Genomic DNA, 12,608 nt, shown 5'->3' on the forward strand with positions numbered 1-12,608 from the left:
TGTGTTGATGCAGACACTGTGTTGAGAGGCGAAGGCCTCAGGTGGAGAGTCTGGACTGGTCAGAGTGTGAGGAACCTTGTGACGTGTTCGAGACGTCTGGGTGGAACTCACTCTGTCTGAGCAAGGCTGCATCTCCCCTCCTCTTCCTCCGCCCCCGAGGAGCTCCGCGCAGGGGCCTCCTGCTCTCCTTCTCCTCCTGTTACACACACACACACACACACACACACACACACACACACACACACACACACACAGAGGACTGTATTAGTTGATATTCTACCAATCACATTTACATTGAGCAGACACTCTTATCAAAAAAGACTTACAAAGTGCTTTGCCATCTGCTCACAGAATACACAGCGTAGACGCATCGGAATTCTAGATACCCTTGAACCAGACTACTACCAAACTACTGGAACCAATGACATTATCTACTATTGCAAATAAACTTAGGCTCAGACTTAAACAGCAGGAATAAAAAAACAATATGTAAATAAACAGACATAAATAATCAGTTTCCCAGAGAGAGTCTCAAATCACAAAATCACAGACCCAAAGGGGGAATCTGAACACAAATGTAAGACACAGAGAGTCTTAAGACACAGATGGAGTCTTAACACAAATTTGAGACAAGAGTATCAACACAAAACAAAGACACAGAGACAGTCTGAACATAAAGACACAAACAGAGTTACAATCTAAAAGCAGGATATACCAACACATTGTGTTTATGGGACAATCGTCAGCCTGGACCAACACTAATCAACACAGAAGTGACATTTCTGTTCTATGCAGATGTGTGTCTTCTGTTCCTCAAAGAATAACAGCTATGGCAGGACATCAAGGCCAGGACAGTTGATCTGGATGAAATGTAAAGCCAGGTCTCAGGACAGCAGGCACCTTTTCACTCCAGGAAACACCGCCCTCGAGCGTTCATTACATTGTGATTACCTCGGGCTGGAAATCAGCGCCTCAGGAAACTTTCAACTGGAAATGAACGCACTTAAATAAAAACCACGAAGAGCTTTCTCTGCAATCAAAAAACCATTCTACAAAATAGAGATCCTGATTAAAATTTGGTGCAAAAGTTTTTATTAGAGACATTATGCCTATTGCACTGTAGGGAAGTGAGGCATGGGGGGGCCTGTCAGTAACCACGACGACACTAGTTGGGACAAGCATCCCACCGAGGCCCCACACACAGAAATCTGCAGAAATGAACTAAATGTTCAAAGAAAAACACCACCTAATGTATGCACGGCTGATTTCAACGATTCTACCCATTCAGAAAAGATCTCTCAAATTTTGTCGGCGTCTAAATTACAGTAATCTCAATAAAACACAAAATTAATCATTTCAAACCCGAGAGATTAGCCCTAAACCCAGTCCCCTTTGTCAGCTGGTCCTGAGACTAACCAACCAACTCACCCATAACACACAGCAGTGTGTTGGTCCATTACTGCTGGCCAAAGTCCAATCATAGTTAACCAAATTATCAAGCAAAAAAAAGAAGCATAGCTTAACACTGGGACAATGAAACAAAACCCAAAATTACAGCTGTATCTATATTATAGATCTAAATAACCAATCTTTTAAAATTATCTTTCAGGCCCTAAACGCAGAAAACAAATTTGCTGAATATTTCTACAGTGTCAGACTTCTACTAGCTGGCCCACCCAATGCAGGATGGGTTCTCTTTTGAGTCTTGGTCCTCCTAAGGTTTCTTTCTAATCCCTATGGAGTTTTTCCTTGCCACTGTTGCTCCTGGCTTGGTCATTAGGGATCTGGACCCATACGATTGTAAAGCTGCATTGTCACAAAATGTGTTGTAAAAAGTGCTGTATAAATAACATTTACCTGACTAGACTTAACTCGGAGGTCCACAGCAGAGACAAATACTCACAGGCTCAGTCACCACAATCTGGCCACAGAAACATGCAGAGGGGAGCGTGTGGTCACTGAGGGAGCGTGTGTGGTCACTGAGGGAGCGTGTGTGGTCACTGAGGGAGCGTGTGGTGGACACAGAAGATAACTTTCTCCTCCACTGGCAAAAATTCACACTAATTCACAATATTTGCGAATGTAGAAATTCTCCCTCCAGTCTACAAAATGATAAACTATCCATGGAGAAGGAAACAGCTTCTCACTGTAAAATATGTGGCAACATGTCACTGCCTGAGAGACAGTGAGAAACACACACTACACTAACACAACCAACACACCTCTCAAGGTATAACCATCACCTTTATCTGGTTAATATGGTTATTGTTTTTATTACTGATTTTGTTTTATCTAGTTCATTATATGTAGTTCATGGGGTTTGGGTAGGAGCAGCGTGTTGGGTTTGGGTAGGAGCAGCGTGTGGGGTTTGGGGCAGGAGCAGCGTGTGGGGTTTAGGGCAGGAGCAGCGTGTGGTGGTTGGGACTGGAGTAGAGTGTGGTGTTTAGGGCAGGAGCAGCGTGTGGGGTTTGGGGCCAGAGCAGCGTGTGGGGTTTGGGACTGGAGTAGAGTGTGGTGTTTAGGGCAGGAGCAGCGTGTTGGGTTTGGGTAGGAGCAGCGTGTTGGGTTTGGGTAGGAGCAGCGTGTTGGGTTTGGGTAGGAGCAGCGTGTTGGGTTTGGGTAGGAGCAGCGTGTTGGGTTTGGGGCAGGAGCAGCGTGTTGGGTTTAGGGCAGGAGCAGCGTGTGGGGTTTGGGGCTGGAGTAGAGTGTGGGGTTTAGGGCAGGAGCAGCGTGTGGTGGTTGGGACTGGAGTAGAGTGTGGTGTTTAGGGCAGGAGCAGCGTGTGGGGTTTGGGACTGGAGTAGAGTGTGGTGTTTAGGGCAGGAGCAGCGTGTGGGGTTTGGGACTGGAGTAGAGTGTGGTGTTTAGGGCAGGAGCAGCGTGTGGGGTTTGGGACTGGAGTAGAGTGTGGTGTTTAGGGCAGGAGCAGCGTGTGGGGTTTGGGACTGGAGTAGAGTGTGGTGTTTAGGGCAGGAGCAGCGTGTGGGGTTTGGGACTGGAGTAGAGTGTGGTGTTTAGGGCAGGAGCAGCGTGTGGGGTTTGGGGCTGGAGTAGAGTGTGGTGTTTAGGGCAGGAGCAGCGTGTGGGGTTTGGGACTGGAGTAGAGTGTGGTGTTTAGGGCAGGAGCAGCGTGTGGGGTTTGGGACTGGAGTAGAGTGTGGTGTTTAGGGCAGGAGCAGCGTGTGGGGTTTGGGACTGGAGTAGAGTGTGGTGTTTAGGGCAGGAGCAGCGTGTGGGGTTTGGGTAGGAGCAGCGTGTTGGGTTTGGGGCAGGAGCAGCGTGTGGGGTTTGGGGCAGGAGCAGCGTGTGGGGTTTAGGGCAGGAGCAGCGTGTGGGGTTTGGGTAGGAGCAGCGTGTGGTGTTTAGGGCAGGAGCAGCGTGTTGGGTTTGGGGCTGGAGTAGAGTGTGGTGTTTAGGGCAGGAGCAGCGTGTGGGGTTTGGGACTGGAGTAGAGTGTGGTGTTTAGGGCAGGAGCAGCGTGTGGGGTTTGGGACTGGAGTAGAGTGTGGTGTTTAGGGCAGGAGCAGCGTGTGGGGTTTGGGACTGGAGTAGAGTGTGGTGTTTAGGGCAGGAGCAGCGTGTGGGGTTTGGGACTGGAGTAGAGTGTGGTGTTTAGGGCAGGAGCAGCGTGTGGGGTTTGGGACTGGAGTAGAGTGTGGTGTTTAGGGCAGGAGCAGCGTGTGGGGTTTGGGACTGGAGTAGAGTGTGGTGTTTAGGGCAGGAGCAGCGTGTGGGGTTTGGGGCTGGAGTAGAGTGTGGTGTTTAGGGCAGGAGCAGCGTGTGGGGTTTGGGACTGGAGTAGAGTGTGGTGTTTAGGGCAGGAGCAGCGTGTGGGGTTTGGGACTGGAGTAGAGTGTGGTGTTTAGGGCAGGAGCAGCGTGTGGGGTTTGGGACTGGAGTAGAGTGTGGTGTTTAGGGCAGGAGCAGCGTGTGGGGTTTGGGACTGGAGTAGAGTGTGGTGTTTAGGGCAGGAGCAGCGTGTGGGGTTTGGGACTGGAGTAGAGTGTGGTGTTTAGGGCAGGAGCAGCGTGTGGGGTTGCACAACATCCACAGCTTCCCTTGTTGCTTCACTGACATTGTTTCTGCAAAGCCCCACCCAGCTTACAGCTCAGCGCTGCAGACGTCACACACACACACACACACACACACACACACACACACACACACACACACACACACTTCTCACCAAACCACTTATAAGGAAGTAAGGAACTGCCCCAGTTCTCTGCTCAAGCTCTTTTTGTTTTGGCCTGTCAAGACATTTTCTGTGGTGACGAAATAAAAATACACGTTAAAGGAGCAATAAGTCAGTTATATATAAATTATAATAAATTATCAATTATATATACATTTTGAACATGACCACCTCCCTGTGGGGGATATGCTTTATGGAGTATAATCTGGTTAATTCAGGGACTACAAAGCCATTTGACTTCATTTCATGTGATCTGCACTTTTTTACATCTGAAGAAATGTAAAAATAATCACCATTCATAAATATTGTTTATGTTTTGATGCTTAAAAGAACTTATTGCTCCTTTAAAGAAGAGAGAAAAAGAGGAGGAAGGGGAAACTGACGTAGTCTTCGTCGTCCTCTGCCAACGCCTCCATCACACCATCCGTATCTTCGTCTGCCCGGTCGGAGGGGCGGGGCCTCTTCCTGCCGGCCCCCACAACCTCGCCGTTAGTTACGGAACCTTCCACCTGGGACTTCAGGTCACTGCAGGGGGGGGAGGAACAGGTGTGAAGACGCCCATGCTCTGGTGAATAAACAATGTCTCCTTCCTAACACTGGTGAGTGGGGAACCCCTGTGTGCTGACTAGAAGGTCTGACTGTATGTAGCAAACCTGTCCATTACATTCACAGAATCATCAACAACAGACAGAATGAATCTGTCTGTGTTCCTACAGCAAACCGGTCAGTTCATCAGCAACAGACAGAATGAATCAGTCTGTGTTCCTACAGCAAACCGGTCAGTTCATCAGCAACAGACAGAATGAATCAGTCTGTGTTCCTACAGCAAACCGGTCAGTTCATCAGCAACAGACAGAATGAATCAGTCTGTGTTCCTACAGCAAACCGGTGAGTTCATTCTAAAACACGCAGAAATACATATTTTGTTCATTATGTAAAATTATGCAATGAATGCAGTGAATTGTTTACAGAATTTGCATCCAGTGTTACCTCATTGACTTATGTCCCGGTAATGTTAAGACAGAACTGTTCTTTAAGGTTTACTGATCAATAATGACTATCCAACAATCAGTGATGACCATGTATTGATCAATAATGACCATCCACTGATATAAAACTGTCCATTCCTACATTTGTCTATGATTGACATCATAATGTGTCCCTATGAAAAATCATAGAATTCACATTGACATTTTACTTAATTCACAAAACCTCATTGACGCACTTCACTCTCAAGGTGTCATGCAAGCTGTCTGATGTCTGACTGAAAGGCCATCAGCCAAAATCCACCAGTCAGTTTCATAGCAGCCATCAAGTGAACAGGCTATTATTTACAATGATAAGGGCTTTCTGACTTGTGGGTAGAATATGTTTAATGCTCACTGGCCCTATCTTTATAGTTAGCCTCTGGTGTATGTCTGCTCTCTCTCTCTCTCTCTCTCTCTCTCCCTCTCTCTCCCTCTCTCTCCCTCCCTCCCTCCCTCGAGCTTGATCCTTGAGGAGGAAGAGTACTAATACTTTAATGCTATTCAGAGTGACAGCAGCCTCTGTCCTTTCTGAGCCCAGTAACACCGTGAGCCGGGCGCAGGTGCAGGCGCAGGCGCAGGTGCAGGCGCAGGCGCAGGTGCAGGCGCAGGCGCAGGTGCGGGCGCAGGTGCTGGGCCCCACTTCTGCAGCCCACCCCACTAGCATATTAGCATTAACCTTGGCGAGCTATCAACTCCACAGCTTGTGCATTATTGGGGGGGGCGGGAGGGGGGGGGGGGGGTCCTGCTTTAATACCAAGAAAAAGGCAGTAGTTAGGGATGGGGCAGAAAAGAGAGAGAGAGAGAGAGAGAGAGAGAGAGAGAGAGAGAGAGAGAGCAGAAGCCAGATGAATTAAGAACAGAAGATGAAGGCCCTGCCACCATGTGTTGAGTGTTATTACGTAAATGTCAGTGTGGTTGGAATTATACTTCGGAGACAAGCTACACAACACAAAGTCAGTTTGTAACCGAACCCTCTCAGTGTCTGGTTAAGGCTTTCCAGAAGAACCGTTCCGGCCGATCAGGTATCGCACAGTAGTTTCAAGCAAGACTAGATAAAGGCCACAAGGCAGAGAGGAAGACATCACAACCTTCAACATCAACAAAAAGGCGCAGAAACCACACCAAACATCAGCATTTGCAAGACTCCTAAACCAGATCAAGGTGTCTCCAACATTTGCATCAAATTGAGAAGAATTGTGTGTGGTCATGTATCAACAACCCTCAGGAACTGCCTGAACTTCTGTATGGATGGCACTAAAATGTGATATCAACACAATAAAGACCAGAAAGTTCAAACCATATTTAGCAAACTCTTCAACATTTTACAGAACCATATCTTCAACTGGTTTAAACATTATTGACATACATTAAGAAAAGGCTGCTGGACGTTTTTACGAATGTTTAATGAGAAATTGTTTAATGTTATGTGAATTTATGATGTGTGGTACATATCTTGGTGGAGATTTGGTTAGTGTTTGGGGGAGCTTGGGTAAATGTTCGGTAGAAGTTAGTTCTGGCTGAAGTAGAAGTGGAAGCGCGTGTTGGGTGTAAGTGCGCGTTGGGTAGACGCGTGTGCGTTGGGTAGACGCGTGTGCGTTGGGTAGAAGCGTGTGTTGGGTGTAAGTGCGCGTTGGGTAGAAGCGTGTGCGTTGGGTAGAAGCGCGCGTTGGGTGTAAGCGTGTGTTGGGTAGAAGCGCGCGTTGGGTAGACGCGTGTGTGTTGGGTAGACGCGTGTGCGTTGGGTAGACGCGTGTGCGTTGGGTAGAAGCGTGTGTTGGGTAGACGCGTGTGCGTTGGGTAGAAGCGTGTGCGTTGGGTAGAAGCGTGTGCGTTGGGTAGAAGCGTGTGTTGGGTGTAAGTACGCGTTGGGTGTAAGTACGCGTTGGGTGTAAGTACGCGTTGGGTAGACGCGTGTGCGTTGGGTAGAAGCGTGTGTTGGGTAGACGCATGTGCGTTGGGTAGAAGCGTGTGCGTTGGGTAGAAGCGTGTGCGTTGGGTAGAAGCGCGCGTTGGGTAGACGCGTGTGCGTTGGGTAGAAGCGTGTGTTGGGTAGACGCGTGTGTTGGGTAGACGCGTGTGCGTTGGGTAGAAGCGTGTGTTGGGTGTAAGCGCGTGTTGGGTGCAAGCGTGTGTTGGGTGCAAGCGTGTGTTGGGTGCAAGCGTGTGTTGGGTGCAAGCGTGTTGGTCACTCACTCTTTCTGATCTTGTTGCTGGCACCATTCACTGCAGTGACGTCCGTCAGACAGGAAGTCGACAGCAGACCCCTTCCTGTTGCAGCGCGCACACACAAGGCCACGCTGCATACACGACCGCTCGTCCTGCACCTCTTCTGACAGAGCTGTGAAACCAAAACCAGGAACTAGAAAACTAGTAAAAGCTGCTTTACGTGTCTATGATAGACATTCATCCATAACGTGTGTGTGTGTGTACATAAAGTTTTGAGTGTTTGAATGTTTTCCATCGAAGGCATAACAGTAGTTCTATAGCAGCGCTAATGCTTAGCTGTCATCTCTCCATCCTCTTGCACATGCAGAAGGATTCGTCTTCGTGAAGGACCAGACAATATTTGCTCAAAGAAAGCTGAACATTTTGCAGCTTTTATTTAACCAGCCAGCAGACACTACAGCAATACCAAGAAATCGTTAACTCATGTCAGTAGCTGGTAAGATCCTAGCAAAGATCACTGAGGATGTAAAGTGCGGCTTCGGGGAGAAACAAGGTACCAAGACTTTTGCTGGACGCTAACCACAGGAAAAGCGTCACGACTTGTAGTGTCTGTGCACATTTACAAAGCTTTCAACAAGGTAAACCACAGAATCCTCTGGAAAGTCCTCTTGCTCTATGGACAGTACTGGATATTTGTGATGTTTCATGTAGGAATGAGGACAAAGATGACAGAAGGGGGGAAAAACAGCCTTTCGAGGGAAGAATTAGCATAAGACAAAGCTGTGTGCTCACCCTGCTACTGATTAACATCCTTCTCTGCTGCTTAAGGGAAGTATAGTCAGACAGCAGGAGTGAAACCTGACACCTGGCTGGAGAGGAACCTCTTTGACGTCTGAAGGTTACACGCTACCACTAGGGTCAGATTAGGATGTATTCGTGAGCTATAGTATATGCAGGTGAATGGCTTTCTGGGGGATGTAGTCCAGCTCTGAAAGCCACTCTCTCTGTTGCTATGAGAGCTCCCAGCAGAATGGGTGTAGCTGTGGGCAGTTTACCTCGCCATGTCTGTATAGGGGTGAGGAGTTATGGGATCATTATAGGAGTTATGGATCATTTACAGTTACCCCCTGAAACTGCTCGAGTGATTTGATAGAATATACATGCAATGCACTGAAAGTGTGCTGGCATGAATACATCTGTTTCCTAGAGATCCTAAAGCTGAAGAACCACAGAAGAACCGAAGCTACCATCACCATCCACCTGGAGATGTGGACTACATCATGGGTGGTCACTGGAGATGTGGACTACATCATGGGTGGTCACTGGAGATGTGGACTACATCATGGGTGGTCACTGGAGATGTGGACTACATCATGGGTGGTCACTGGAGATGTGGACTACATCATGGGTGGTCACTGGAGATGTGGACTACATCATGGGTGGTCACTGGAGATGTGGACTACATCATGGGTGGTCACTGGAGATGTGGACTACATCATGGGTGGTCACTGGAGATGTGGACTACATCATGGGTGGTCACTGGAGATGTGGACTAGAGGACTACAGAACCACAGCCTAAGACCATAGAGTACTAAAAAAGGTACCACAGCCTAGAAAAGACAACAGCCTTTAAGGGTCAAATCCTACTAAGACCATAACGCACTACAGACCTCCAGCAGTTCATAGACATTTAAGGACTACAAATGACCATATTCTACCAAGGAACACACCCGACTAAATATAACAAAGATCTCCTAAGGATTACATCCTTCTAAAGGCCATAGCCTACTGTGCACCTACTAAAGGCTACTAGCCTATTAAGTATAACATAATAAAGATCTCCTGAGCAGATTTACTAAGGATCACAGATCTCTTTTCTGTCTCTACGGCGACCTTTGACAACATATGTTGTGAAAAGCGCTATACAAATATATTTGATTTGATTTGACCTCCTACCTGTTAGCTTCCACATTCCTGATTAACAGGATCAAGCTCAACTCACAGTAAATGTGTTATTAATATTCATCCCTACCCAATATTCCTAAAGATCCAAACTTTGGTCACATAGCAACAGTAGCCCAACAGTGTATTTTGCACGTGTCTGTATATAATTATTTATTTGTCTACTAAAAAGCATATAGCTGTCTACCATTACTGCGTTATGTTACTGCAGTTGCTCAGTTAACTGAGATTGGTCATGAGCCTTGTGTGTGTGTGTGTGTGTGTGAGAGAGAGAGAGAGAGAGAGAGAGAGAGAGGGGAAGGAGAAGGAGTGAGAGACAAAGGAAAAGAGAGAGAGGGAGAGAGGGAGCGAGAGAGAGTGAGAGAGTGGGAGGGAGACAGGGAGAGAGAGTGGAAGAGAGAGAGAGAGAGAGAGAGAGAGAGAGAGAGAGAGAGAGAGAGAGAGAGAGAGAGAGAGAGAAGGAGAGCAAAACAAGACACCAAGGAGGCAGGTGTAGGCACGAACTCTGCCTGGCTAGAAGAACACAACCATCCATTGTTAAAAATGCCCACACAAAGGAATTCACCAGCGTCATCCTGGCAGCAGGTCATGGTAAATAAACACATTAAGCAGGACTGATTCTCTCACTGAACGGCCTGAAGTTCAAGGGAAGGAATGAAAAGCATTCAGTGACTGAATCCACTGGGTGAACCTTAAGAACTGCTCAAAACCACACTGGAACATCTCACCTACCACTAACGAGTCGAAGACTACACGTGCACACCGTCACCCTTGAGGAGCTCGAAGGTGCACCGTTCAGACTGAACTGGAATCAGGCTTAACTTAAATCTGGATCTGCACTCGTCTCCGAGTCTGTGTTCACTCTTCCCGGCATTTCCGTCCGAACAGCTAAATTCCGAGGAGGAAATGAACACGAACGTTCACATACGTTTGGTGTCTAGACTGTTACGATGTGGCTTCCAACTGCTCAACGTAACTGGCCTGCAGTGATGGGTGCTTATGCGACAACTCTGCGTTGTGCTCCATCATCATCATCATCATCATCATCTGCAAGGCAGCAGGTAACAACGATGCTCTTGTTTTTATGGTGAAAGCCTGTTCTACAGATCTGCTGAGCCCTGATGTCTTGGTTCTTCAGGGTTCCTCTCCATACCGTCTTCAGGACAGTCATGAGCTTCTCACGGAATCCCGCCCCATGCGCTGAATGGCTCTTACAGAAGCATCTCTACATAGACATAATACCTAAAGATGTAGCGCCACCTGGAGTCTCGATTTCCAAGTCAAATCACAGTCTGATTTCTTGTGTGACTGCCAGGAGACAGTGAAGGTAACACCAAGGGGGGGGGGGGGTGTGAACGAAACTCATTTCAAGCATATAAACTGGACAAACTATTATACTTTCTGACTCACTATTTATGATACAAATGCAATTTAGTCCTATTAAGTCCTAATCTGCTAATTCGGCCATGTTCATTGATTGTCACTAGGGAATCTTCAAGATGTTGCAGAAAATATTGTTAAATGTCTCAAAAACTGGAAGCTGATCTATCTGTAAAGGGGGATGATTTGTGTAACCTCAAATTAATGAATTCAGAAAGTGTAGAAAAACCCACGTAACGACCAGCCAGACAGCAATGACTGACAGACTTACATCCTCTTAAATCCTCCCAATTTATGTTTAATTCTGGATATAACAAATTCAACTTTGTAAATCTCCTGTGCCACTCCATTAGGTGGACTCGTGTGTTTCTGTGTACGTGTGTGTGTGTAGTAGCAGTAGTATGTGTAACATAGGTAACTGCTGTGATTGTGTGTGTGTGTGTGTGTAGGTGTGTTTGTGCACATGTGTATGCATACAGACGTTACGTGCAGGTGTCAGCGCTCGTGTGTGTGTGTGTGTGTAGGTGTGTGTGTACAGGTGTCAGCGCTCGTGTGTGTGTGTGTGTGTGTACAGGTGTCAGCGCTCGTGTGTGTGTGTGTGTGTGTGTGTGTAGGTGTGTGTGTACAGGTGTCAGCGCTCGTGTGTGTGTTAGCGTGTTTTACCTTCTTGTGCCGTCGGCACACTCCACGTGGTGGTGGCATGAGCCTTCCTCACCCCATCATCATCACCCTCGTCCGTTATGACCTCCAGAACCCCAAACTCATTCACCTGGAACTGGGGAAACAAATCAACAGATACTCACACCCTCCTACTGTACACACACACACACACACACACACACACACACACACACACACACACACACACATGCAAGCGTTCAAACCCCCCCCAACCCACACACAATCTCACACACACAAAGTAATCTGTACTTACACACATATGCACAGTCCTACTGCCCCTTCACAATCACTCAAACTTAGACACACACACACACTTTCTCCTGTCATACCCCCAGTGTAATACATACACACATGCAAACTCTTATACACATACATCCACATACATTCAATAAGACATCGATCCCTCACACACAAAATCTAACTCGCGCACATACAAATACATGCGCACATCATCATATACACACATTCTCAGATACACACATTGTCAAACACACACATATTTACATACACTCTATAAAAGACTAGGTCCATATACCACACAACTTTATCTCTCATACACACATGAATGAATTTAAATATAGTCACACATACACAGATGCAACACGTGCTCTAATATACTGCCATACACTTACACAAACACACAGAAACACACACACACACACACTCCATGTAGGGAAATAAAGAGACATCAAACTCAGTTACAAAGCTCCAGACATAAAGGATTTCAGGAGAGCCCGAATAACCATAACGATGACCTGGACCTGAAACTACTCTTATTTTGGAAACGTCTTGCTAGGATGCTTCATGAGAGGAACCACGTGATTGGGTGGTAATGTAGCTAATTGTGAGGAAAATTCAAACATATAATCGGTCCCCTAATTATTTGACACTGTCCAATGATGTTTGATTGGACAGCCGACTCTGCTTTAGTGAAGGTGTTTAGCTTTCCCGCTCCAGTGATGAACCTTTATAGTGCACCAAGCAGCTGCACTGCATTGTGGGTACGGCATGCAGACCTTCAGTTGGCTCCCTGGCAGAGTCCCCACTCCATCCTTCCAGTCCATGGCCCCGTACACATCAAAGTCAGGCGCTGCCGTGTTGGGGGTCGACTCCTCCATGATACACACACACATGCACACACACACAAACACCACGAATCTGAAACACACAGCCATTGTTGCCACTCAGAGGTTAAC

The 12,608-nt window shown here is 47.1% G+C and overlaps 1 protein-coding gene across 3 annotated transcripts in view; it reads right to left on the reverse strand.

The window, feature by feature from the left end:
• The window catches only part of l3mbtl3 (L3MBTL histone methyl-lysine binding protein 3), an 84,280-nt gene that overhangs the window by 68,652 nt on the left and 3,020 nt on the right, over positions 1 to 12,608 (reverse strand). For 2 of the 3 annotated variants that reach the window (XM_077016585.1, XM_077016584.1), the window contains exons 2-6: positions 12,429 to 12,570; positions 11,395 to 11,506; positions 7,417 to 7,561; positions 4,579 to 4,720; positions 112 to 196 (exon numbers count right to left, since the gene is read on the reverse strand). In XM_077016585.1, coding sequence (XP_076872700.1) covers positions 112 to 196; positions 4,579 to 4,720; positions 7,417 to 7,561; positions 11,395 to 11,506; positions 12,429 to 12,570 — 626 coding nt within the window. The remainder of the gene's footprint in view (positions 1 to 111; positions 197 to 4,578; positions 4,721 to 7,416; positions 7,562 to 11,394; positions 11,507 to 12,428; positions 12,571 to 12,608) is intronic. The other variant, XM_077016587.1, reaches the window with a different exon arrangement.

Source organism: Brachyhypopomus gauderio, chromosome 9, assembly GCF_052324685.1.
Source record: "Brachyhypopomus gauderio isolate BG-103 chromosome 9, BGAUD_0.2, whole genome shotgun sequence".
In the NCBI taxonomy this organism is placed as follows: Eukaryota; Metazoa; Chordata; class Actinopteri; order Gymnotiformes; family Hypopomidae; genus Brachyhypopomus; species Brachyhypopomus gauderio.